Source organism: Mastigoproctus giganteus, chromosome 3 (assembly GCF_048544385.1).
Source record: "Mastigoproctus giganteus isolate SK-2022 chromosome 3, ASM4854438v1, whole genome shotgun sequence".
In the NCBI taxonomy this organism is placed as follows: domain Eukaryota; kingdom Metazoa; phylum Arthropoda; class Arachnida; order Uropygi; family Thelyphonidae; genus Mastigoproctus; species Mastigoproctus giganteus.
Genome location: NC_143577.1, coordinates 239998276 through 240025054, shown reverse-complemented (window position 1 = coordinate 240025054; position 26779 = coordinate 239998276). Strand labels below are relative to the sequence as shown.

Genomic DNA, 26779 nt, shown 5'->3' with positions numbered 1-26779 from the left:
GTATTTTTCAATGTTAAACTTCAGTTGCTACTTCTCAGTCCATCTGCCCAAATTTTCTAGATCCTGTTGCAGTAACACACTGTCATTACTGTCATTAACAACCTTGCCAACCTTTGTATCATCTGCAAACTTCAATACTAAGCCTTATATACCTTCATCAATATCATTGATAAATATACAAAACAACAGTGGACCCAACACTGAACCCTGTGGGACTAATAACATTAGTCCACGAAGAGCAGCACCCACTGATTACCACCCTCTGTCTTCTCCCACTCAACCATCCTTTTATCCATTGTAGCAACTTACCCTTAATACCATTCTGTTCCAATTTGTACAGTAGTCTTCCATGCGCAACGGTGTCAAAAGCTTTCCTGAAATCCAAGTATATGATATAAAAATTATTTTTTGCATCCAGTTCCTTTGTAACCACATCATAATAACCAATAACATTTGTCAGACAAGACTTTCCCTTAACAAACCATGCTGTGTCTGAATTATTGCTGCAGTCTTGTCTAGATGATCCTGCAATGCATCTTTAACCAGTGACTCCATTATTTTACCCGGAACAGAAGTTAAACTAACTGGTCTGCATGAGCATGCAGACCAGTTAGTTTAACTGGTCTGCACGTCTGCATTATTACTCGTGTCACCCTTCGATCCCCCTTTGTGAATTGGGGACACATTTGCACATCTCCAGTCCGTGGGGACCTCCCCTGAGGGAGGACTTTGATAACCTTGTGGCATTTTCAAACCTTAATAACTCCTCATGTGTGAATGTAGATGCAAAATACTCATTCAGTTTGTTTGCTATCTGAGCAGGATCATCAACAGTCGAACCATCGATATCAAGTGGACCAATCAGATTCATCCCCTTCCTTTTAGAGTTTATATAAGTAAAGAAATCCTTGCTGTTTTTCTTAGCATTCATAAATAAATCTTCTATTAAAAATAGAAGATTTATTTATGAACTATGTTCAAAAAAGAAATTAAAATATAATTTACAAAACCATCATACCAACCTGAGTCATTTTTTCAACAGGAGTAGGAATTCCATCAATAACAAGGGGAGGCAATTCATGAAGAGTAGGGTCAAACTGTGACTGAGGAGGTGCCTGCTGTGCTAGAGCATTTTCAAGTTCTTGAACAATTACATTTTTGCAATTTTTAATCTGAAAATGATAGAGCACAAAAATGAATATTAATATGTTCAAGAACTAAATTAATTATTAATAATTTTTCTCATAGAGGTGCCTCAGTAAGTGGCATTTTGTGGTAAACAGAATTGATTATATTAAATAGGTACAGCAAATTTCATTTATTTTGGCATCTTCAAATAACTAATTCAATGTAAAAAATTAAACAGTCCAGAAACCAATATAACATTACAAAATTAGTAAACATATTATATTTAACATAAAATTTGTATTAACTGTGTGGTACTGTGTGTAATCAAACATCTGGATATAACGAGACTAACAGAAACAATGTAAGGAATTTATTTTAAAATTTATATAAAAAAATAATTTTAAGAATTTCTTTAAAAATAAATTTTAAAAAATTCTAGCATAAAACGTTAAAATTGCTAAAAAATTTGATATATAGATACAACTATTAATGAAGCGGAGGTGGCACCATAAGCATTGTGTGTAGATGTGTATGATGGTGTTAACAGGCATAGCATGGTTTTTATTCTGGAGTTATTTCAAATCAACATCATATTCACTTGGGTAAAAACAATTTATACGAGAATTTCACAGATTAAAGGCACTAGGAAAGAGGAGCATTTGGAAACTGGTAAAGAAATTTTGGCAAACAAGAAAGTAGCTAGCCATTGATATAGTGGTAGGCCTAATGTTTCAATCAAACACTGAAGACACAAAAATCAGTTTTCAAAGAAGTCGCTCACAGTTCCTTCAGAAAACTCACAACACAAACTGGTTCTTCATACAGCAGTTACCAGAGAATGGTAAAACAATTTAATATTTACCTGTATACAGTGAAAGTGATACACAAGCTTAAAGGAGCCAACAAAGGAAAGTAAACTGCCTGTTGCAAATGGTTTTTGCAATGCATCATGCACTGGTGATGTTCTTAACAAGACACTTTCACAAATTAGGCTTCATCTCACTTAAGTGGATTTTTCAATACTAAAATCCTAAAAATCTGCGCATACTAACAACTACAAGAGGTTTTCAAGAGCAGTCAAATGAAACAATATTTATCCTTCAAGATGGCTATTTGTAGGCAAGACATCAGCTGGAAGAATGAAGCATGAGAAAATCAACTAGGGATCCCAAATCTGCAGCCAGTAGGTGTCATGCAGCCTCTTTTAGTTTGGTGCAACTCTCAGCCCTCTCAAATAAAATAGGATACTACATAATTAGGTATTTTTAGCTATAACTGCCATTTTTCTTCTAATTTTGAAGACTTGAATAGAACTACCAATTGCAGATTTTAGAGAAATTAATTAAGGAAGCAAATTTAAATTTGCTTGCTTAATTCAGTCTTTACCTATAAAGTACTTCAAAAATTCATCCTTTCAGGACAATTTAAAAACAAAACAGAGTTCAGCAATGCTCTTTAAGAAGGAACTATAACATTGATTTCTGTATCAAAGAACCAAAAAACACAAGTTTTGTATATTCAGTGACAGACAGACAAATGATTTTATTTTGTTGTTTGCACCAAATTAAAAGTTCCTGTTTGTTCCAATTCACTTCATTATTGAAAATGTAAAGTGCAATTAATTTCTATATTCACTAAAAATTATTCAGATTTTTAGGTGTGTTTGCATATACAAGTGGCAGCAATAAAGTTCCTGGACTGGTGCAATAAAAATAACACAAAGTGAAAGAGCTCAAAAATGGTTTTATTTTTATTCAAAGTAATCAGAACCTGACTGAATGCACTTATTACACCATTGTAAAAGTTTCTGAAAAGAATCAGTGATGGCATCCAAAGAGATGATGTTCAGTTCAGAGGTTAAGTTCTTTTTTTATGTCCTCAACATCCTGAAATCTCTTTCCTTTGAGGACAGTTTTCACCTTGGGAAAGGAGTAGGATGGATGGTTGATCTGTACAATGCCACATTTCCTCAGAAATACCTTCACAACAAGTGCAAAATGGGCAGACGCACTGTCATGCAACAAGAACCAGCTGCCGTGTTCTCGAAATTGTGACCTCACTTGGGAAATGCACTTCAGCAGTCTTTGAAGCACCCATTATATAGAATGCAGCACTGACTTTCTCCCCTTCAGGTACAAATTCCATGTGAAATTGCATCTTGTTTGTTGAAAAACATGATCAGCATTGTATTGATCCTGCACTTCTGTAAATGAACTTTTTTGGGCCTTGGTGATGATTTTGAAATACACTGCATGCTCTGATGCTTCATCTCTTGGCCATATTGAAACATCCAGCATTCATCTCCAGTGACAATACAGTCAAGGAAATTACGATAGTCTTGACAAGTCTGAAAGAAGTCTTCATATGATGGCACTCTTCACTGCTTCTTCTCATCTGTGAGGCTGTGTAGCACAAATTTTGCACAGACATTCCTTTTTCCTAAATCTTCATGCAGAATATGATGAATCATTCTAAAGGCCAAATGATGATCTCTTGTCAGTCCTGAAAATTTGCAACTCTATCTTCATTTCAAGAGGTTGATGGTTGTCCAATACTTGGGTCATTGAGAACATCCTCATGTCTGTCTTTGAACCACTTATACCATTCAAACACATTGGTATGACAATGTTTCATCAACAAACAGTTTTAATATTTCATACATTTCTGCTTTAGATTTTCCCAGTTTAAAGAGCAAAATTTTATATTTGTTCATTGCCCCATTGCAAAATCATGACAGGACATTAATGCTACTAATTAAACTAGTTGTTACTTACAACCTGTCAGTTTACTGGACAATCTCTGTACCACTGTCCATTAAAGGAAGTTTAAACTACAACATACCATTTCCATTTATTTTTAAGTTTATTAAACATGACCACAGCAGCACCAGTCCAGGAACTTGATTGCCATACCTTGTATGTACATAGTCTATAGTGTATATAGTATATGTATGTATATCGAGTTAATACGTCTGCATGTATTAACTCTATTCCCAGTGGCTAGATTTTCATGAAATTTTATATAATTCTTTTAAAAAGCTTTGTTGAGCCATTCCAAATTTCATTACAACCAGACAAATAGAAATCTGGCAATTATTATTATATCTTCTTTTTTCTCATACAATTTGTATGTAAAAAAGAAATTTCTATATTAACTGTAGTTTTAATGCAATATTGTTAGCTTTAGATAATACATTCACACTTCTTGTGTACTGTTCTGTGTGAAACTCATGAATGCGTGTCACTAGAAAATGAAAAAGACCTGGGAGTAATTGTGCAGTCAGATATGAAGTTTTCTGAGCAATACAGACAGGCTGCCAGGGCAGGTCATGGGGTGTTGTCAATGATATACAGGAATTTTGCTAGCAGGGAAAAGGAGGTGATTGTCCCTCTGTATAAGGCAATGGTCAGGCCACGCCTTGAGTACTGAGTGCAGGTCTGAAGGCCTCATTTTAGGAAGGATTTCCTTGAGCGTGTACAGAGAAGGGCAACAAGATTGGTGAGGGGAATGAAGGGATCCTCTTACCAGGAGAGGCTTAAGTTCTGCAAATTGCAGCAGCTGGAGACTAGGCACCTGCGAGGTGATCTGACTGAGGTGTATAATACCTTGAATGGGTTGAGCACGCTGAATTCTGATGGGATTCTTCCACTTGTCAGATTACGAATCTAAGGGGGCATAAATTGAAATTGAGGAAGGACAGATGTAGAATAGATGTGTGGAAATTTGCCTTTAGCCAGTGGGTGGTTAATTGCTGGAACAAACTTTCATCTGTCGTTGTGGAAGTTGATAGGTTAAATAAATTTAAGGAGGAACTGGACAAATATTTAGAGGGGATTGTTTTGTAATTTTTTTTTTTTGGCTGATGCTGCATAAGCTCATATGCTTGCTTTCTTGCATCACATGCCGCTACTACTACTTGTGAAGAGATACATATAGTGAGAGAAGAGACTTAAAAAAGTATATGGGAGAAGAGTAATAAATATTACACAGTTGTAATTAAACCAAACAGTAAAATTTAGAGAATATAAAACCATGGAGTTTTATTAAGTGTTCTATAAAGTAATAATCTTAGTAAGTATGTGATAAGGAGATGCCTATATTTACTCTTCTCTCTATTAATCACAGAAAAAGAAAAGCATTCAATTAAAGAAAAAAATTGGATGCACCTGAAATGTTATGCACTCTGTACATTACTTAAGTTATTTTTCTTGTATTAGGCAACACAAGTATTATACTTATATTTCTACTTGAAAGTGCAGCTCCCATAGTCAAGGCACAGTGCTCAATTGCATTTAACTATTGAATAATACAGAAAGATTTTACTACTGATCTACAATACTTCATTGTGCATATTTTCTATTGCATAAATCAACCCTATTTCAAAAAAATCTCAGTTTTAAAGGAAGTATTTAAAATCAAATAATAAACATCCAACTTTCGATTCAGGAATCAGCAACCTGTGACACTCATTGCTAAGGAAGAATGAGGTGATTTCGACAAGATGTTGCCATGAAAGCCTTGAAGACTATTATTGTGGCTGGTTTTGCAATACATCAAAATCTTAGGCCACATTACACTAGAACATTGATTGTTCATGGGTAATTTTTATGTTGTGTAGACTGAAAAATCTTTGAATATTTCAAGGGAAAATTATTCCATCTGCATGAGTTTTGCTAACTACAACTTGACTGAAGAGGCCTCTAAGAATTTCTCCAGTTTTCTACAGGATTTGAACCCAGCACTCTCAAAATGAGTGACAAGTCCAGGAACCTTGCAAATCCACTATACTATCACAGAGGCAACAAAGAGGCCTATCTGTTCCAATTTAATTTCAAAGCAAAGCCTGTTAAATACATTTCACAAAATCCCACCACACATCCTATGTTGTTGTTTTTTGGTTTTTAGGAGCATTAGCAACTAAGGCCATATTGCTCCGGGGATATGCGGTGGTCATTCCCTGACCTGTCCACATCCTCTGTATTTGGTGGTCACGGGCTCGAAAACCGGTCTAATCAAGAAGCGTGTGCTACGCACTGCTGCTCCTGCCCACCTGGCTACGGAGGCGACCACACATCCTATATGCATCCATTTTTACAAAATAAATGAGCACTGTTACAACCAGGTAGACAAACAGTAAATGGAAATACATTTTGGTGCACAAAGGTAAACATTTAATTACTTCCGAGTATAACTTTAAACATAAACTGTATGAATTACCTGCAAGACTATAATGTTACATCTATATATTTTGCTATTGAAGAAGTCCCCTACCTTGAGGACTTTTCAGAACTTCATCAGATTTTTAAAGCAAAATAAGAAGTCCTCTTATGAAAGAAAGATACCATCTGGTCTGGGTGCTCACTGGAAGAAATACCTTACTCGTTCACAGTTAGGACTCAAGATGTCCACATGCATCTCCAGCTTGCCTTTGACAGTTCAGCCATGACATGGATATTTACCAATCTCACCAGTGAACATCCAAGGTGCCTCTTTCAATAAGTATCCAGACAATGAACAATGATCTTTGGTAGTAAAGAGAACGTTTCCATTACATTTTGTTCTTCTTTGGTGTGAAGATGCAACTCCACAGTTCACCAAGTTCTGTAAATCATTGTTTTTTTTTGGCATTTGAACAATAAATTCCTCGTCTGCTTCTCTACTGTAATATATTGATGTAACTATACATAATTTAATTCTTTCTTGTTATTGAAGAAGTCTGAAAGACAGCGGTGTATGACATATAGCCTTGCAAATAATTCTTGTAGTTGACAATCAGATACTAACTCAAAAATCATTAAATGTTTCACCTCTGTGCAGTGAACTGTATTTCCATTCTACTAACAGCAGATGGCACCTTTTAATATAAAAATATCTCTTATTTTATAAATTCAGCATAGGAATCCAAAAAACTAGAAGAGTGAATCCAATACACTATTTGTATAAGGCTGCCTGCCCCTGATTTAGTTTCTTCTTCATTAATGTTTACATTTTACACCCAGATGGAACAGAAAGAGCATCTTTGAAAAATATATTAAATTAGTTTTTTTACAAAGTACAATGCATTATGATCAAAGAAGTTCCTCTACTCCCACTTACTACATTTTCCAGTGGATGTGCTCCAAATACTTTAAAGTTATTCTGTGGTATACCAGGTGTCACTACTAGAACTACAGCTTGCTGTCCTACTCGAGTGGCATATTCATCTATAATTGCCTTTAATTTCCTAAATTTAAGAGGAAGAGGAATAATATACAAACATTCAACTTTGCTTTTAAAAGTTATTTTTTTACATAAATAAAAATATGCACTAAAAATAGCAAATTGTTGCTGCACATTGACATAAACTAAAATTAACTACAAACTTTATTACAATTAAATAAAATAAACAGTAGTTAAATACTGATTAAAAACAATGCTAAAATACAGGACAATATTACAAAAGCTGAAGCAGTACACTCCTCTCATCAGAGGAACAGAAATACAATTTGGTGGGTGGCAACTTAAATATATTGCAGACTTATGAAAACAGTTAAACTAGTTCTAATGTGAAATCACTAAATACCACAAATACATGTGCTGGCTTGACATTTGGAAAATGTACAAGCATGCGTGCATGTGTTATGGAGGTTTAATGGCGCATAAGCTTCTGGGGCTACAGTGCACCTATTCATAGTGAAATGCTAAAAATCAAAATTCAGTTGTAATGACGATTTTTATTATGGAGATCTTTCAGAATTTATGATAAAGTCCAATTTTTTTCAGAAAAGAGAAAAATTCATTGGTATTTGCTTCCTCACCAATAATATGCTTTAATGTCATCGGTTCTTGCAGATTTGTCAGGGAAGACAGGACAGATGTTCTGTGGTACTGTGGGCAGTCAATTAGGATATGTTTCACTGATAAATGTGCTGAACAGTGTGGACACTGAGGAGGATCCTCTCCTGTGAATAGATGGAGGTGAGTCAGATACGTATGTCTTATTCGTGCAAGTACCACTTCTTCTCTTCGCACTGTTTTGGTGCTAGAGTGCCAAAGCTTTGGGTCCTGTTTCAACTGGTAGAGTTTATTATTGGTTTGGGTGTGCCATAGATCTTTCCACTGCGCAAGACATGATGTTTGTTTGTTTGTTTTTTTTAGGAGCATTAGCAACTAAGGCCATATTGCTCCGGGATATGCGGTGGTCATTCCCTGACCTTTCCGCATCCTCCGTATTTGGTGGTGACGGGCTCGAACCCCGGTCTAATCAAGAAGCGTGTGCTACGCACTGCTGCTCCTTCCCACCTGGCTACGGAGGCGCCTTGTATGATGTGATTGTAGTCAGAGGCTGGAACATGGACGGAGGTTAAATCAAAAGTTGATGGATTTTTTAGCAGTTTTGTCAGCAAGTTTATTCCCCTTTATCCCCGAATGTGCTGGGATCCAAGCAAAAGGTCACTGATTGATGACGTTTTTCAATTTGCAATAGGAGACTTCTGATTTGATTTAACACACGGTGAACCTTGTAGGAGGAATTGTGCATTGCTGTAATTGAGCTGAGTGAGTCCGTGTATACTATGTATTTGGCAGAAGGGCAGTGATTCAGGTTTTCTAAGGCTAATTTTATTGCATGGAGTTCTGCTGAGAAGCTGCTATACTGAGCTGGAAGAGCAGCCGAAATGATTGTAGAAGGAAATACTTCTGCTGCTCCAATGACTGAATGTGATTTGGAGCCATCAGTATATATTGGAACAAAATCAGCATATTTTTGAATATGACTTGCATGGAGTTGTTTAACATTGATTATTGGTAGGCGATTCTTTCCCCACTTGTGAAGATAAGTATCACAGTTTAATTGCAGGGGGGGAGTGCAAGGTGGTTGAGAGTAATTCATTACTTGTTGCCTGTTGAAAATAGGAATATTCCAACTCTGTGTTAATTCAATAAGGTGTAACCCTGCTGGTCTTATTTTAGTGGGTTTGTTTCTATAGAGATTTCGCAGTGGTGGATTAAAGAGGTATGGCTCAATAGGATGCTGCCAGCAACTTTGTGTTCAGGCTGCATACTTAAGAAGCAGCGTTTTTCTGCAGAGGTAAAGAGGGGGCTCATTAGCTTCAATGTATAGACTATGAGTAGGAGATGTCCTGAAAGCACCAAGTGCAATTCACAATGCACTATGCTGTATAGGATCCAGCCATCGTAGTGTAGTCTTATAGGCAGAATCATAGAGTGGAGCACCATAATCCAATCTGGATCTGATCAATGCTCTATATAAGAGCAGCAAAAGATGTACGGTTTGCTCCCCAAGACAAGGCAGATAAAGCTCTTAGTAGAAAGTTGTTCAAAATGTTCAATGTGCTCAAGGAAATTTAATTTCCTGTCGAGAATTAATCCCAAGAATCTGATGTTATTAGTCACTGGAATGGTAAAGTTTGACATCTGACGTTCAGGATCTGTATGCATTTTCCATTGATTACAAAAGTGGATTGCAACAGTCTTCTGCTGTGATAGACAATAGCCATTTAACCTTGCCCACCTTTGGACTTTATTCAGGGATATCTGCAGTTGCCTTTCAATGGATCTCATGTTCTGAGAATGGCAAGAAATAGAGAGATCATCGGCGTAAAGGTAGGTCTGAACAGTATTTGGAAGTTCTTTTGTGATGGAATCGATTCTAAGGGCAAAAAGGGTTGCACTCAGTACAGACCCTTGTGGCACTCCTTCCTGTAAAAAATGTCGCAGAAAGTGAGTTGAGTTGCAATATTGAACTTGGAACGAACGATTCTGGAGAAAGTTCCTAATGAATATAGGTAGGTTGCCTCGTAGACCAAGAGCATAAAGGTCACTGAGAATGCCACGATGCCAGGTAGTATCGAATGCCTTCTCTATGACTATGGAAACCATAACAAGATGTTCATTTTTTACAAAGGCATTACGAATTGAAGACTCAGCTTTGATCATGAGATCTAAGGAGGACCTGTTCTTACGAAACCCATGCTGACGATTACTCATTAGGTGTTCTGTTTCGATGATCCAAACAAGTCGATTATGGATAATTTTTTCAAGTAATTTACCGAGGCAAATGGAGAGGGAAATTGGTCTGTAACTGTACGGACTGGTAGGATCTTTTCCAGGTTTCAAAAAGGCAAGAACTGCAGCACAATGCCAACAGCTGGGATAAATGTTTTCCAGAAGTATTCGGTTATAGTAGATCAGCAGTATTTGCAAATTTTTGTCACCAGTATGATATAAAATATTTCATCTGGCCCAGCAGCACTGTTGCATGTTGTTTTAATGGCGTGTAGAAGTTCAGAATATTGAAGAGGCTGGTTATACGGAAGGGAAACTGAGGTTCGAAAGTTGATGGCACGTTGTTCAGTCGTGGTCTTTATTTTCTGGTAATCCAGAGAATAATTTGATGCCGCAGAAACTTGGGAAAAGGTTTTGCCCAAGGCATTTGCTATGTCCTCAGGAGCAGAGAGTTCTTGCCCATTCCACGAAAGAATTGGTGAAGGGGCGGTTGGAAATTTGCCGGAAATCTGCCTAATTTTCTTCCGTATTAACCTGGAGTTAGTGTTTCTAAGGAGATTTACGGTGGATGCAAACTGAATCCAAGAATTCTTCTTGGCTTGCCTCTGAATGAGACGTGCTTTTGCCCTTAATTTCTTGTAGTTGATAAGATTAACTGTGGTTGGGAATTTACGAAATAAATTCCATGCTTTATTTTTTAACTTCTTTGCTTTTGTGCATTCTTCATTCCACCAATAGTTAAGGTGCTGTCGGGACTGGGGATTCGACAATGGAATTGAACAGTTAGCTGCAGATAGTAGGTGTGAAGTGATATAATCTGTGCCTTCATCTATCGACAGTGTTCGTATATATTGCTCATCCAGGGTGACAACTTGAAATTTGATCCAGTTGGCTTGAAAGAACTTCCATTTCCTGCAGGATTTGGCTAATGGTGGTTGAGCAGTGAGCAAATCACAAATAATCGGAAAATGATCACTGCCCATGGGATTATTATTATTATTATTAGCCATATGGTGCAAGGAAGCCTGAGGCTTATGCTGCACCAGCCAAAAAAAAAAAAATTTCTGAATTACCCTGAGAGAGAGAGAGAGAATTAGAAGAGAATCGCCAAGAAAGAGAAGAATGATGATATCCAGCTCAGGACCCTGGGTGTGCCAAGCTCATACTCACCAGATGTGAGCCCTTGGGGTTGATCGTCCATAACAGACCATTCCATGATTGGAAACAGAATCGGGGTGCATATCGAGAGATCGATTGCAGAAGTTTGTCCAGATGGTAATTTATGTGAGTAGGTGCACCAGTATTAAGAATGGTAAGGTTTTGCTTATCTACGAAGGTTTCAATCAGTCGGCCATGCCTATCCAATTTAGTAGATCCCCATAAGGGGTGGTGGCCATTGAAATCCCCCAAGAGACAGACAGGGGAAGGTAGCTGTATTAGCAGGTTTTCTAGATCTTGGTAAGAGAAGGTATGACTTTGTGGGAGATAAATTGATACTAATGTTAACTCAATTTGGGTTATCAAACATACAGCAACAACTTCAATTTCAGTTTTCAAAACAATTTTCTTGGGATCTTTGAGTTGACCAAGATGGCCACACCCCCATGGGCAAAAGTTGAAGTATTACGATCACGTTGATAGATAGAATAGTTCTTTGTGCTGGCAGAAATTTGAGAAGTTAGATAGGTTTCCTGTATACAGAAACCAATTGGAGAGTAGCAGTTAATTAAGTCTTGAATATCATTAAAGTTGCTACGAAATCCTCTACAATTCCATTGAAGAATATAAAGCACTATTGGTGTTTAGTAAAAGAAGCTGGATCTGACTGTTTTTTTGACGTTACTGGTTTATAGTGTTCAGGTTTCAGTTTGTCTTTTTTGAAGAAGAATGGCCGACCTGTGTCCATATCTTCTTCCACATGTATTTCTAAGACTGGGTCTTCCTGTCTGGACGAGTCAATTGTATCCATGGATGTGTCCTGAATATTCGTTTTTATGTTTGAGCCTCGATTATTTGATGCAGCAGCATTCATTGGAGGAAGAGGAGGAGAATTTGCTGGTACTGTAAGAGCAGTACTGCTTGCCAACTGTTTGGGGATATTGGACTGTTGCTGGGAGAGAACAGTTCGTGCCCAATCAGAGATTGACGTGTTTGAAGGGACTGTAACATCAGTCTGGGTGGCCACTGATTGATATTTTTGTGCAACACTGGCATATGTACGTTTAGTAATACTGGGAGCAATTAATTTTCTCGCTTCTTGAAAGCTTACTTTATTTTCAATTTTATACTTCACAATTTTCTTTCCAGTTTTTCACCTGTCGCATGTCCTAGAATAAGCAGGATGGTTGCCTTTACAGTTAGGGCAGATCATTTCTGTTGCTGAACAAACATTTTGAGTATGATCGAAGGACCCACAGTTGGGACAAACTGGGTTTCCTCTACATGCTGTTTGAGAGTGGCCATACTTTTGGCATTTATAACATCTCAAGGGATTAGGAATGTACGGTCGAATGCGACAAAGAAGATAACCTGCTTTTATGGACAAAGGTAGGTTTGGGGTATTAAAAGTGAGAATAATATTCCTTGTAGGTATGAGTGTATTGTCCTTTTTAATCACGATTCTTTTCACTGCAATTACATTTTACTCCTGAAGCTCTTGACTTATCTCCTCCTCTGAGACATTCATTAGGTCCCAGCTGGATATAACTCCCTTAGATGTGTTTAGGGTTCCACGGGGAGAAACTTTAACTGGAATTCCAAAAAAATTTGTAATTTTCAGTAGATGCTCTGAATGTTTCCGGCTGTTTGTTTCGACTAGTAGGTCCCCTGATTGCAGTCTCTTGACTGTCTTAGGAGATCCTGCCAGACTTTCCAGGTGTTTCTGGATAAGAAACGGAAACAGTTTAGTCAGAGGCTGATCGGTAAGAGAGTGCATTATGAGAAATGTAGGGAAATCCGTTGCCGAGAAGTTGGTTTTAAACCTCTTGGGTTGTGACGTGTCATGTTCGGTTTCTATGTCTGGCTGAGAGCTTGTTGGCTCTAGAGGAGGAAACACATTATGTTCCATGATTGCTCCTTTTCGCCCATGGCAGATTAGCTGTTCTGCCAAGGTTTCCGGCCCTGCCACAGGGAAGCAGGAACAGTGCCTGGTGTGACCAAGCGTAAAATAGTAAGTGTTAGTAATAGAAATATGAAAAATAAAGAAAGGTAGCTTTTCTTTCTTGCTCTGTACAAGTACTTTTGTAACAGAAGCTGATATTAAATAAATAAATTTCTTAAGGACAGGAACTTAAAAGAACTATAAATCGCTTTTATACAATTGCACTTTAAGCACAGAGAGAATGCTCGATCACAATCGCTTGGCACCCAGGGCCAAATGCACAAGCACTTATCCCACCTGAAAATATAGGTTCAGAGGATAGGTGAATGCAACATCCCCAACTGCATTCACCTGGCTTCCATCTAGGCAGATCCAGTATCCTTCTCCAAAAATGTTGCACAACAGCAGACCTCCCAAAGTCAGTTGCCCTAATATGATCACAATATCATTAATATATTCTTTAATCATCATTTCTATCTAGCCAATGCAACATGCCTCATCTGAGCAATGGACCTCATGGGCAACCTCTTCCAAATTTAACTGGAATGGGTGTCTTAATCTTCAATACTACCAGTGTACAGCTTCCTATGGTGGGAAATTTTAAAGTGCATACTATACAATCTAAAATTGTTCACAATTTGCTCTATAATGCCTAGATAGAAAGGCATTATTAGTAAGTCATGGGGAGGGGTATCTCAGGTTTGTTGTTGTTTGCTATTTGGTTTTTAGGAGCATTAGCAGCTAAGGCCATATTGCTCCGGGATATGCAATGGTCATTCCCTGACCTTTCCAAATCCTCGGTATTTGGTGGTGACGGGCTCGAACCCCGGTCTAATCAAGAAGCGTGTGCTACACATTGCTGCTCCTTCCCACCTGGCTATGGAGGCGCCTGGATATCTAAGGGCTATACAGAATATTCAAATGATTTCCTTGTCATACGTACAACACATGTGGCCTTTTCAATGCTATATATTAAAGTTGGCCAAGCTCAGTTCTGATTGATAAGAGAGGATACAAACTAAACTGGGGCCACAAGATGGAATGAAGACTATTGGGTTAAGTCTTTCTTGCAATTTCCATAATATACAGCAAATAGAGAAAAGCCAAGAGGACCACTGTCTTTTCCAACAAAAATTACATTAGATCCTTAAATTCTCTCAACAGTCTACATTCTTTCTGGAAAGGGAAAAAATTCCTTAGGAAGTAGATGAGCTTTTAGAAAAAAAGGAAATTATTCAATGAACTATACAGTTTGAAATTTAAAACCATTATCTTATCCCAATAACTAAACTATCCTATTTCTATGTGAAATTATTGTTAAAACCTATAACTTCTTAATAACAAACTTCCACATTATTAGAACATTACAAGGACATGAGACAAGTGGAATAATATATATTTTTGAAACAGCTGATGGTTGCAGTTCTTATGACTGTCTTCATGTAAACATATGTATGAATATATACAGTCAACATCTGATTTGGTCATGTATATTCAATCAAACTGTAGGGCCAAGAAAGATAAATGCACATTAAGTCCTTTGTTGCACTTAAAACTCTTTTAGTATTGCACATGCCAAGTTATTCAGATTGCTAAATCTTGGGAGGGGGGAGGTGAAAGAGAAAGACTTTCTTACAAACTTTTAAGATTTTTGACATTTGAATAATACACCTCACCCCAACAAAAAACACAATTTATCTTTCCTGATCACTGCAAACTGTGTGTGTGTGTGTGCGCGCGCGCGCGTGTGTGTGTGTGTGTGTGTGCATGCGTGCACGCACATCCCTGAACTAATCATTCAATGCATACGCACGTTAACAATAAAACAAATGGCCGAATTTGTTCTATTTAATAATAAAAATCAACTATTTTAGTACTCTAGTAAGGATGGCACAAGCATCAATGTTTCTTTCTTATCCTTCGCTGTATAAAGTAAGCATAATAAAAATATTAGTATAACCTTGGCAGCATTATCAACAGACAGAATGTATTTACCTTAATAATCTTGTTTGTTGGCGTTTTCTGATGGAAGGATTTGTTTCAAAAGAATGAGGTCTTTTTCGTTTCTTTGCTGTTGCAATTGCTGCTGCTGCAGCCACACCTACTGGTCCTATTAAAGAATACTTATTGAAGTTACACTGAATAAAAATAGAGGATCAAGTTAAATTTTATAAATATAAAAAAAAATATTGTTATTTTTCAGTAGTTTATGCATTTAATATGGCCTTAGTTGCTAATGCTCCTAAAAACCAAATAACAAACATTAACTAATTTTTTTTTTTTTTGTGTTATTAAAATTAGTAACAATCTAAATCCAATCTGAAGAAAAAGTAGTTCATAAATTTGCTCTAACCCAAATTTTAGACAACTGATACCATGAAATACCAATATAGCAATCTAGCATTTAAATAAAATTATAGTCCACCCTTACTTGATTACAAATATTTAACATAAAAAATTCATGCATTTGCTGATTTTCTGTGTATGAGAGTGACAGATTTATATACGATTAATATTACTTTTCTGTATCTTGTTCTCTCTTAATACTCCATGATTTATTTTGCAGAATATATAAACACATCACTACCAGATATTAAACCTGTAGTACAAATATTCTTTTCAGTAGTGATATGCTTGTAGTCAAGAGACTGACTGTAATCCCACATCATGATTTTGCATTCTATTTTTGCCAAATAAATAAATTAATTGTTATACACTACAATACTGTATTATGAAATACATTTAATAATAGTTGACTCTTTTAAAAATATTTCAGCTAGCATACCACAAAGTGGAACCTCTTCTGCTTTGCAGTTATGCTTCCCCTGCCCAAAAAAAAAAAAAAAAAAAACATAACCCATTTCCTATGCTGATGACCTGAAGAGATTTGATTAATTCCACCTTAATGAAGAAACCGCTATTAATAATTGTCTAATCAACCAGTCACTGGTATCCAATCCTAAAATGGGCCAATCTTAATTATTATTATTATTATTATAATTAGCCATATGGTGCAATGGGGAACAAATGACCTGTTCCACATCAAAAATGACTCAAACCTTAACTGGATTCCTTTAATTTCTAAAATAAAAACAATTCATATTAATTTCCCTTTAATAAGCCCAAAAGGGGCTTATTAAAAAGTGAAAGGCCCAAAATGTTCAGTTTATTTCAACTTTTATACTCTGATACAATAAACTTATCAACATAGTTAAATTTATTTCAGGCTTTTACTGCTCTGATATCATAATACAGTATTTAACAGTTTCTGTTAGCAAAAGTTAAATTTTGAAAATTCTTTTTTCATTATGTGACTGAAGTACTATATATTAGACAATCAAAATAGAGTGAATATTTGCGGGGATAGCAGATATATACTACACCATTCCTTGATAAAAATCAATTTCATTTCTTCCCTTTACACACTGTTTGGTCATCACCTTTCTGATTTTTTTAAACAAAGGCACAGGGAGGGTATATGCCCTTTGCCCAGAAAGATTGTTGGTGACAGTGTGAAAAGGGGAGAATGATAATTTTCTGCTTCATTCCTTATTCTACTTTTTAAATAAAAGCATTGGGGAAAATTACAGGACCAAGGTTTAGTTTAGATTATAGGAAGTTTTCTCTTAGCCAGCGAGTCATTGATAGCTGGAACAAGTTGCCCTCGCAGGTAGTTGAGGCTAACAGTTTGAATAAATTTAAAGGCCAACTGGATATTTACCTGTGTGAAGAGGGAAGCATATAATTTGCATTTCCTTATCTACTTGAATATTTTTTTTTTTTTTTGCCAGTGCAGCACAAGCCTGTGGCTTCCTTCCACTATATGCCGAATACTATCACTATTATATCTCCTATCCAAAAAATATAGTGAATATGTTACCCAGACAACCTTGTGGAGATAGGAGATATATCCCCCATGCCCTTGTTTAAAAATAGGAAAAGTGAATGAGCCACTGATGTGGAACCTTTTTTTGATACTTCAGGCTTATACCAAAGTAAAATGGTAAATTCTAGGATTTACCAGATTTTGAGCTTTTACAGTAATATGTGTGTGTATATACACACAAAACAAAATACTATTATCCGAAACAACTGGGGCAAAAGGTATTTTGGACAATAAATTTTTTCAATTAATCAATTTTAAATGCACTTTGTCTACACATAAAATGGAAGCAGGAAATATTTAATGAGAAAATTAGGGTAATTTGCGTTTATTAGTTACACATTATGTACTGTACATGCTTATACAGTTTTAAAATAATTGCCAATGTTCTTCTGCTTGAAAGATATCAGTCTTTTTTTTTTTTTTTTTTTTGTCTGCTACAAGATTCTGTATTTTCATCAAAAAGGACAATTGGTTCTTTATAACCGCTGCTATATGGCCCATTTAATAATGACAAAGGTTGTTAAATGCATTGTGAGCTGCTGTTTCTGTGTTTCATATTAATCATAACCATCTACTCATCCCTTTTAATAGGAAAATTCTTCAGCCCAACACTTACATCAAATTGCTCCAATTAATACATTACGTGAAAGGATTAAATTTATAACACGATATTATGCTATAAAATATTGTTAATATATACGAGTTTCTTAAAAACTAACCATGTATTCAATTTCCATTATCTACTCACTGCCAAAAGGAAGAGCAAAGCATAGCCGATGTACATTAACCCACCCAAAACTAAACCAACCAGCAATATCAGACTGGAAATTGAAAACAATTGTCAAAATTACTTAAAATATTTTTGACTAAACTTCTTTACAAGGGACTAGGTTATTTCCGTATGATCCGTGCTCACAAGAAGTAAAGTGACACACTTAACAATATCCACTCTCTTATATAATAAGATTCAATTAAAATTAGCTCTGTGATGAGATTATTTTTGTTAACCAATGTAAATAGTGCTATTTACTCATGCGGTCCATGAGTTCGAAATAGTGTATATGGTCTATGTACATTTAAATAGAATTAGAGTTTAACTTCATTTGTGTTTCGGCTATTAAGAGCTTTGTATATTCCTGTTGTGTATTAATTACTCTTGCCTCATTAAAAAGAAAAACATGGTTCTCATGGATGGCAGTTCAGACCACCTATCTTTTTTGCCCTCACAGATGCCTGGTGTTGTTGAATTCGCACCAAAAGATAATTTTGGGTAGATCCAATGTAAAAAGAGTTACATTCCCAACATGCAATGTTATAGACCAGGGGTGGGCAACCCGCGGCATTCTAAGATCTTATGTGCGGCCTTTGTCACACAAAGATGAAATAAAATCATTAAATAATCCTACTACTTTTAAACATATTTTTTAAAATTAAATATTCAAAACGTTTTAATAATAAAAAGCTTTATATTTTTTTTTCACAATATAGAAACATTATTCAGATAATTAAAAAAGTTAAATACAATTTTTTTTATCTAAAAAGTAAAATATATCATGTTTAACTTTTTCTATTTATTTAAAAATCGTTTTTATGTACCACAAATGATAAAAAATGAAAGCTACTTAATAAAAGAAAAATTCTAATCCTCTGTTAAGTTTGTTAAAATAAAAAAAATATTTTAACAGAGTTAATAATTTGATGAAAATAGTTTTTTATTTTAAAATTTAAATTGTGACATCGTAATTTTTTTATCTGTTGCTTTTATGTGCATATTTGTAACTGTGAATATTTTGACAACCGTATGTATTCTTGTCTTGAATTTTGTAATCCTGTAATGTCTTATGTTTGATTTCACAATTGCTTAATTTTTAGATTGCCCATCATGTCCAAAAAAGTTAAAAGGAAGTTGAATGAAGAAAACAGAACATTTAAAGAAGATTGAGAGATGCAGTATTTTCTTATTTCTGTAAAAGACAAAATGGTTTGTTTGATATGTAATACAGCAAATGCAAATCAACATTATCTATCTCACAAGGACCATAAATATGTAAAATTAGGAGAAGCTCGTAAATCTGCACTTCAAAAAATGAAGAAAGAAAAACAGCACCAGGAAAAGGCTTTTGGTGCTTTTATTAAGCAAGGAACTTCTGCAACCGACGTTACATACAAAATAGCACATGTACTTGGAAAAAAGGCAAACCATTTAGTGACATCGAAATGATAAAAGAATGTATTGTTGAAGCAGTAGGATGTTTAAATCTGGAAAAAGTTGACAAATACCTCTCTCAAGAAAAACTATAACTAATAGACAACATGAATTAGCTCAGAATGTAGAACTTCAGGCAATAATTCACTCTAAAGATGTATATTTTTCAATAGCGTTAGATGAAACCACTGATAAAAATGACTCTGCTCAAATATTATATTTTATTCGTGCTATAAACTGAAGATTTTCATTGTTACGAGGAACTACTGGCTTTGGGTACGCTCATTGGAAGGACTCGTGGAATTGATATTTTTAACAACTTTAAAGAAATGTGTCTTGAGAGAGGACTAAACCTTGGTAACCTGGTGAATGTATGCACGGACGGTGCACCTTCTATGAGAAGGATTTGTTTCATTGTTAAAAAAAGAAAAGCCCAATTTAGAAAAGTTAATTTCGTTCCACTGTATATTACACCAACAAAACCTTTGCGCTAAATCCTCCACATTGAGCAATACTTTGGGCAAAATTATTGCAATTGTTAACTTTATTCGAGTAAATGCTTTAAGACATCGCCAATTTCGAAGCTAGTTAGTTAGTTAGTTATTTGGTTTTTAGGAGCATTAGCAACTAAGGCCATATTTGCTCCAGGATATGCGGTGATCATTCCCTGACCTTTCCACGTCCTCCGTATTTGGTGGTGATGGGCTCGAACCCCGGTCTAATCAAGAAACATGTGCTATGCACTGCTGCTCCTTCCCACCTGGCTACGGAGGCGCCCTAATTTCAAAGCATGCTTATATTGGATGATGAGACATATAATGTCGACTTGCCATATTATTGTAAAGTGCGTTGATTATCAAAAGGACAAATTTTAGTGTTTGCTTTGCGAGAACAAATTAAAAAATTTTTTACGAGGAACAACAACAAGAATGTGATTTATTAGATGAAGAATTTTGTAGAAATGCTGCGTTTTTGTGTGATATTATGGAAAAGCAAAATGAATTAAATGTTTATTTGCAGGGAAAAACCAGACATATATGACATGTGGCAAAAAATTCAGGTATTTCGAAAAAAATTAATTTTTTACAAAACTTTTTTCTCTAAATCAGAAATATCTGGGGAACATTTCCCTCATTTAAAAAATATGTTAAAGGAGCAGAAATGTTGTATGTGACACTTTCAAAGACTACATAACCATATTAGACACGCTGATTGAAGAATACAGTGATAGATTTTCTGATTTCGAAGAACATACTTTAGAAATGAAATTGGCGTATGGGCCATATTTAGTTGATATCCTGACGGCACCCACGGAACTACAGATGGAATTAATTGAATTAGGAGAAGATAATATGATAAAGACTTTTTTTGATACAAAAAAATATCCTATTGAAATATGGAAAAATGCAGTTGAATACCCATGTTTACGTCAACATGCTCGTCGACTGCTGTCTTTGCAACTACGTATTGTTGCGAATTAACTTTTTCATACCTTATACAAATTAAATCTTTTTTTTTTAAGGACTCAGATATCTGATATTCATTTAGAAGACCAACTCAAGTTGCGTACAACTAAGATGGAGCCTAATATCCAGTTGTTATCTAATAAAAAACAAACCCAAAAATCTCATTAGTTAATTATCAAAAATGATGTTTTGGCTGAAACCAATGCATTCTGATGAGTTTAGCTCATTAAAAATGTGAAATCGAAGTGGTTTCAGCAGAGACATCTTTTGTCTCTGCGGTAAACCACCAAAGCATCAAATCTTCAACTCATTAGTTAACTCATATTAAATTATTTTTTACAATAGTACAGTTTTTTCTAATTATTCTTGTATAATACACAGAGAGAATGTTAAATAATTGCTATAAATTTTCATTTGAATAACAATTTATAAAATAATTTATTATCTTTATTGTAATTATATTTTTTTAAAATTTTGTGTTCATATAAAATGTAGGTGGATGTATTATGATGAGAATATTGTAAATATGTAATAAAATTTAACACTGATAATTAAGTATGTTTTACTTCGTAAGTAGTGGTTCGAAGGATCGGTGCGGCCTTTCCACTATTTCCGAAAATGAATATGGCCTTTTATTCAAAAACGATTGTCCACCCCTGTTATAGACTATGTTGGTTCATTCCATGCTAACAATTGTAGTTGTCTTCCTCATCTTCAATACTGTGTGGAGTTTACTTACGGACTGTGCAACAATTTTAAATTCCATGTTTTTAAAAAATATTAATAAATTGTTTATACCACTGTTGTACATAAGGAACTTTAATAAAGTATTTTTGTGTAGTGTTCTCACTAAGTGAAACCAATTCTGATTTTAGTTTCGCCTGTCTCTGAATACTCTCAATTATACCTAATGTATATCCCCTGTTCAAAAATCTTGTAGGGAGTTCCCTAAGTTCATCATTAAGAGATTTCTGTGTAGAACCATATCTGTATGCATTATAAAATTGGTTGAAAATGATACTTCTTTTATAAGTAAAAGGGTGATAACTCGAATAATGCAAAAATTTTCCTGTGTTTGTTGGTTTGCAGTATATTTTGAAATGTATGTTTTCGTTGACTCTTGTTAACAAAGTTAAACCAACAAACACAGGAAAATTTTTACATTTTTGAACAGGAATATACATTAGGTATAATTGAGAGTATTCAATGACAGGCAAAACAAAAATCAGTATCAGTTTCACTTAATGAGAACACTACACAAAAATACTTTATTAAAGTTCCTTATGTACAACAGTGGTATAAACAATTTATTAATATTTTTAAAAACAGGGAATTTAAAATTGTTGCACAGCCCATAAGTAAACTCCACACAGTATTGAAGGTGAAGAAGACAACTACAATTGATAGCATGGAACAAACCAACATAGTCTATAACATTGCGTGTGGGGAATGTAACTCTTTTTACATTGGATCTACCCAAAATTATCTTCTGATGCGAATTCAACAACACCAGGCATCTGTAAGGGCAAAAAGGATAGGTGGTCTGAACCTATCCATGAGAACCATGTTTTTCTTTTTAATGAGGCAAGAGTAATTAATACACCACACGAATATACAAAGCTCTTAATAGCCGAAACACAAATGAAGTTAAACCCTAATTCTATAAATGTACATAGACCATACACTATTTCGGACTCATGGACTGCACGAGTAAATAGCACTATTTGCATTGGTTAACAAAAATAATCTCATCGCGGAGCACTAATTTTAATTGAATCTTATTATATAAGAGAGTGGATATTGTCAAGTGTGTCACTTTACTTCTTGTGAGCAGGGATCATACGGAAATAACGTAGTCCCTTATAAAGAAGTTTAGTCAAAAATATTTTAAGTAATTTTGACAATTGTTTTCGATTTCCAGTCTGATATTGCTGGTTGGTTTAGTTTTGGGTGGGTTGATGTTATTATTATTATTATTATTAGCCATATGGTGCAAAGAAGCCTGAGGCTTATGCTGCACCAGCCAAAAAAAAAAAAAAAATTTCTGAAATACCCTGAGAGAGTAGAAGGGAATCACCAAGAAAAGAAGAGAATGATGATATCCAGCATACATCGGCTACGCTTTGCTCTTCCTTTTGGCAGTGAGTAGATAATGGAAATTGAATACATGATTAGTTTTTAAGAAACCCGTATATATTAACAATATTTTAAAGTAATATCATGTTATAAATTTAGTTCTTTCACATAATGTATTAATTGGTGTGTGTGTGTGTGTGTGTGTGTGTGTGTGTGTTTAATGGCACATAAACTACACTGGCTATAGTGCGCCTTGTCTTAATTGGAGCAATTTGATGTGAGCGTCGGGCTGAAGAATTTTCCTATCAAAAGGTACGAGTAGATCTTTATAATTTACAAATAGTACTTCATTGCTCTTATATTTTGAAATTCATCATAACGTACCTACTGTCTTCATATTAAATTTCTGTCTGATGTGGATTAGTATTTAATGATGAAATTATTTCATCTATAAAAAAAACAAAAAAAGAAAAAAAAAAAAGTAACTTAAATCATTATGAAAATAATCTACATGTAATGCACAGTTCATGTTTTGTCTCTAGTTTTGCATATTGATATTAAAAATGTTCAGAATTTTTATTACAGACAAGGCTAGATTTACAAAGCTGCCCTAAAATCCTGGACCAACACGATTGCTGCTGATCCAGAGGCGCCATGGCATTGCTTTAAGGCCTCTAAAAATATGTGCACTCAGACATATTAGTACAGAGTTCATTAAATCATATAAAGAAAACCTCTATTTACGGAAAGTTAAGTCAAGGGACTATACAAATAAAAATTCAAAGAACAAGCCATATGGGGGGGGGGAAACAAAAAAAACTGTGATGTGTCTGTGAAAAAACCAAGCAAGCTGACTTGCAGAATTCAACTTACCAGTGAAGTTTTTATGCATCATATCACCAAGTCAGTTGTTATTATATGGAAGTAACAAGAATGAAATTTACTCTTTTTTTTTTTTTCTTAATTCATAATGCTTTATATAAGTTGTCCATTATTTTTTTAAATGATAATTCCAAACACAAATGTACTTCAGTACTTGTGTGGGGTTTAAGAAAGAAGATACTTGTTGACATTATCATGTTGAGACTTGAATTTCTGTAGATTTTAAGTTTCAGGAAATACACGTCAGTGTTCTCCCCAGAACCTATCAAACGGGTGCACTGCCCGATGAATTTAACTGACCGCCCAGCTAAAATTTAAACAATTCTCGTGGTACCGTATATACTGCTCACTGATCTCTATCAATATTAATTCAAACATACTATGCGATCGAGGTCAATGTGACAGGAGCATATAATGTTAAATCATGCAATTAATTTTTGCTCTGGATTGCTTAAGTCACATTTATAAATAACATAAAATTTTATAATATTGCAAAGTATTACACTTCCCCACCTGGCTACTTCATAATGCCACCTGGCTGGCAAAATTTTCTGGGGAGAATGCTGCATGTGAGGAAAGGTTAGTCCAAAGAAAAAAAAAACAGAAGGAATAAATAGTCAGTAGTTGTTTGGAGGAATAGTACTGCTGAGTGAAAAAGAAACGACAGTTTTTTTTAAGCAAAAGAAGCAATATTTGTAATGTGCTTATATCAAGGAGATTAGAATTCAAGTAATCTCCACTAAAGATATGTGATCTTGCCTAGAAATCTAAGTGTTATGAAAGATGACCATGAGAACAACACTCTTCTTTTAATGAAATAACACAGGACTGAGTTTTAGAAGAACTGAAGCTAACTAACTTTCTTCACCACAATGAAGAATTACCTGGAGATGCTTTTAATGCAAATAATATCTGTGACCAGTTAACTAACTATATTCAATTTTTAAAATTACACATAAATCTCTATATTGAATTATACATAAATAATTTAATTAAAATCATCTTTCATCATACTGAAAACAATAAATGAACAACATAATTATTTACTGTGCAAGAAAAATGTATTTATTTATTATTAAGAAGACCAATTTTTGATAATTTCATGATTAACTGTATAGCTCTGGTAGCAGTTTCATTCTTGTTATCTAGCACATGTAAAAAAGATGCATAGTATTATGAAAAGGCATCACTCTCAAATTGTAAGGCTACCATGACAAGCTGCCTTATGTTGCACTACTAATAAGAGCATTTCTCTATAAAGAGAAGTAAGTTACTTATTAGTGTGCAGTACCATCCCCCAAGATGGCTGTTTTGGTGCTTGTTGACACCTCATCAGTGGGAGGCCAGGCACTCAAATGCAGCATATGACAACCCAGTGATCATATAAACTTAGAAGATGAGAAATGCCAAAAAGTGTCAACAGTAATTTTTCAGATGAGCTAGGAAAGCTCCGAACCTGTCTGTAAATAATACCACAAACCCTACCATACAGCTCTGGTAGAATTTTCATCCTAGTCATATAGCATAGATAAAGCTTCCCAATGAAGGAGGTGACAAGCACCGAAGTGGCCATTGACAGAGGGGATAGTAGCACGCACGCATTATACTTTTCTTTTTAGAGAGGTGTTACTTATTAGTAGAGCAACATAAGGCAACTCACCATGAAATCTTTATAATTTGAGAGATCAATTTTTTTTCATAAGACTGCATCTTTCTTTACCTATGCTACATAATGCAAATTCTACCATAGCTGTACTGTATTATTTAATGACAGGTTCAGAGCTTTCCTGGCTCATATTCAAAAAGAGACATAATCAATATAAAAAAATATTTAAAATAAAGTAAAGTGGTAAAAACTGGAACAGAAATTTTAATTTACCGGCAGCAGCCAACTGCGCTGTAACATCATCCAGAACTCCAGCTGAGGATAAAAGATCTGAATCGTCAAAAGATGCACTCCCAGGTGAGGAAGGAGAATCACTCATATCATCTACAGTGATGATACTTGAACTGACAACTGGTACTTCGACGTGCAGTTCCGAGGATGAACACATACCTCCTCTATAAACAAGTATATAATATAAATATCAGTCCAGTCTGGAAAAATATTGGCCATTTCTTAATATAACATAAATGTGGGGGGGGGGGGGGGGAAAGACTAACATTTTTGAAGTGCAATAAGCTAATTTTACCATAGGTATAGATCCAATGTATAATTTATGATCCTGATTCTGCAAGTGACCAAATGATAATTTATGATCCTGATTCTGCAATCAAAAGAATAAGTGTACAAAAAATTGGAAGAAAACAAAACTAAAAGCAAACTTAAAATATAAGGCATGTTGATAAAAAAAAAAATAAATATATATATATATCAGAGTAATTTTCTGATTTTGGGGACTAGCAATGTCAGTATTCATTACAAAATAGGCAATGTTCATAGCGGTACTATTTCTATAATTATGAAGCCGGTTCTTTAAGGACGGGCATCCTCCAACAACTTATGAAAGCTTTTCAAATATTTACCTGAAAAAAGCATATATTAATAAAAACAAATACAAACTTATTTGTTTCATCAAAATCTTCATAGTCTGAAATAGAATAATATTGTATTCTATTTCAGACTATGACACAGCATATAATGGACCAATGATTAGTTGCAATTTGTTTGTTATTTGGTTTTTAGGAGCATTAGCAACTAAGGCCATATTGCTCCGGGATATGTGGTGGTCATTCCCTGAATGACCTGCATACTCCATATTCGGTGGTGACGGGCTCGAACCCCGGTCTAATCAAGAAGCGTGTGCTACGCACTGCTGCTCCTTCCCACCTGGCTACGGAGGCGCCTTGTAATTTGTATATCCAAACACTGCACATATATTTGCAAAACAGATTTGTTAATTAAAACATGTTTAGCATTCAGATACATCTCCCACTGCATTTATATTCTTCATTTATATATTCTTCCTTCAAAAAACTTCCATCAGCTGTTTTTTTTTTTTTAACATCAGTGTCAGAATTCAATGTCC

At 35.0% G+C, this 26779-nt stretch overlaps 1 protein-coding gene across 6 annotated transcripts in view; it reads right to left on the bottom strand.

Moving 5' to 3' along the window:
- LOC150088934 (DNA-binding protein P3A2-like) overlaps nucleotides 1–26779 on the bottom strand; it is a 74431-nt gene that overhangs the window by 27699 nt on the left and 19953 nt on the right. For 5 of the 6 annotated variants that reach the window (XM_090369727.1, XM_090369731.1, XM_090369732.1 and 2 more), the window contains exons 2-5: nucleotides 25630–25811; nucleotides 15230–15344; nucleotides 7225–7351; nucleotides 1023–1172 (exon numbers count right to left, since the gene is read on the bottom strand). In XM_090369727.1, coding sequence (XP_090225853.1) covers nucleotides 1023–1172; nucleotides 7225–7351; nucleotides 15230–15344; nucleotides 25630–25804 — 567 coding nt within the window. In that variant the 5' untranslated portion in view covers nucleotides 25805–25811. Of the gene's footprint in view, nucleotides 1–1022; nucleotides 1173–7224; nucleotides 7352–15229; nucleotides 15345–25629; nucleotides 25812–25942; nucleotides 26018–26779 lie in introns of all 6 variants that reach the window. The other variant, XM_090369729.1, reaches the window with a different exon arrangement.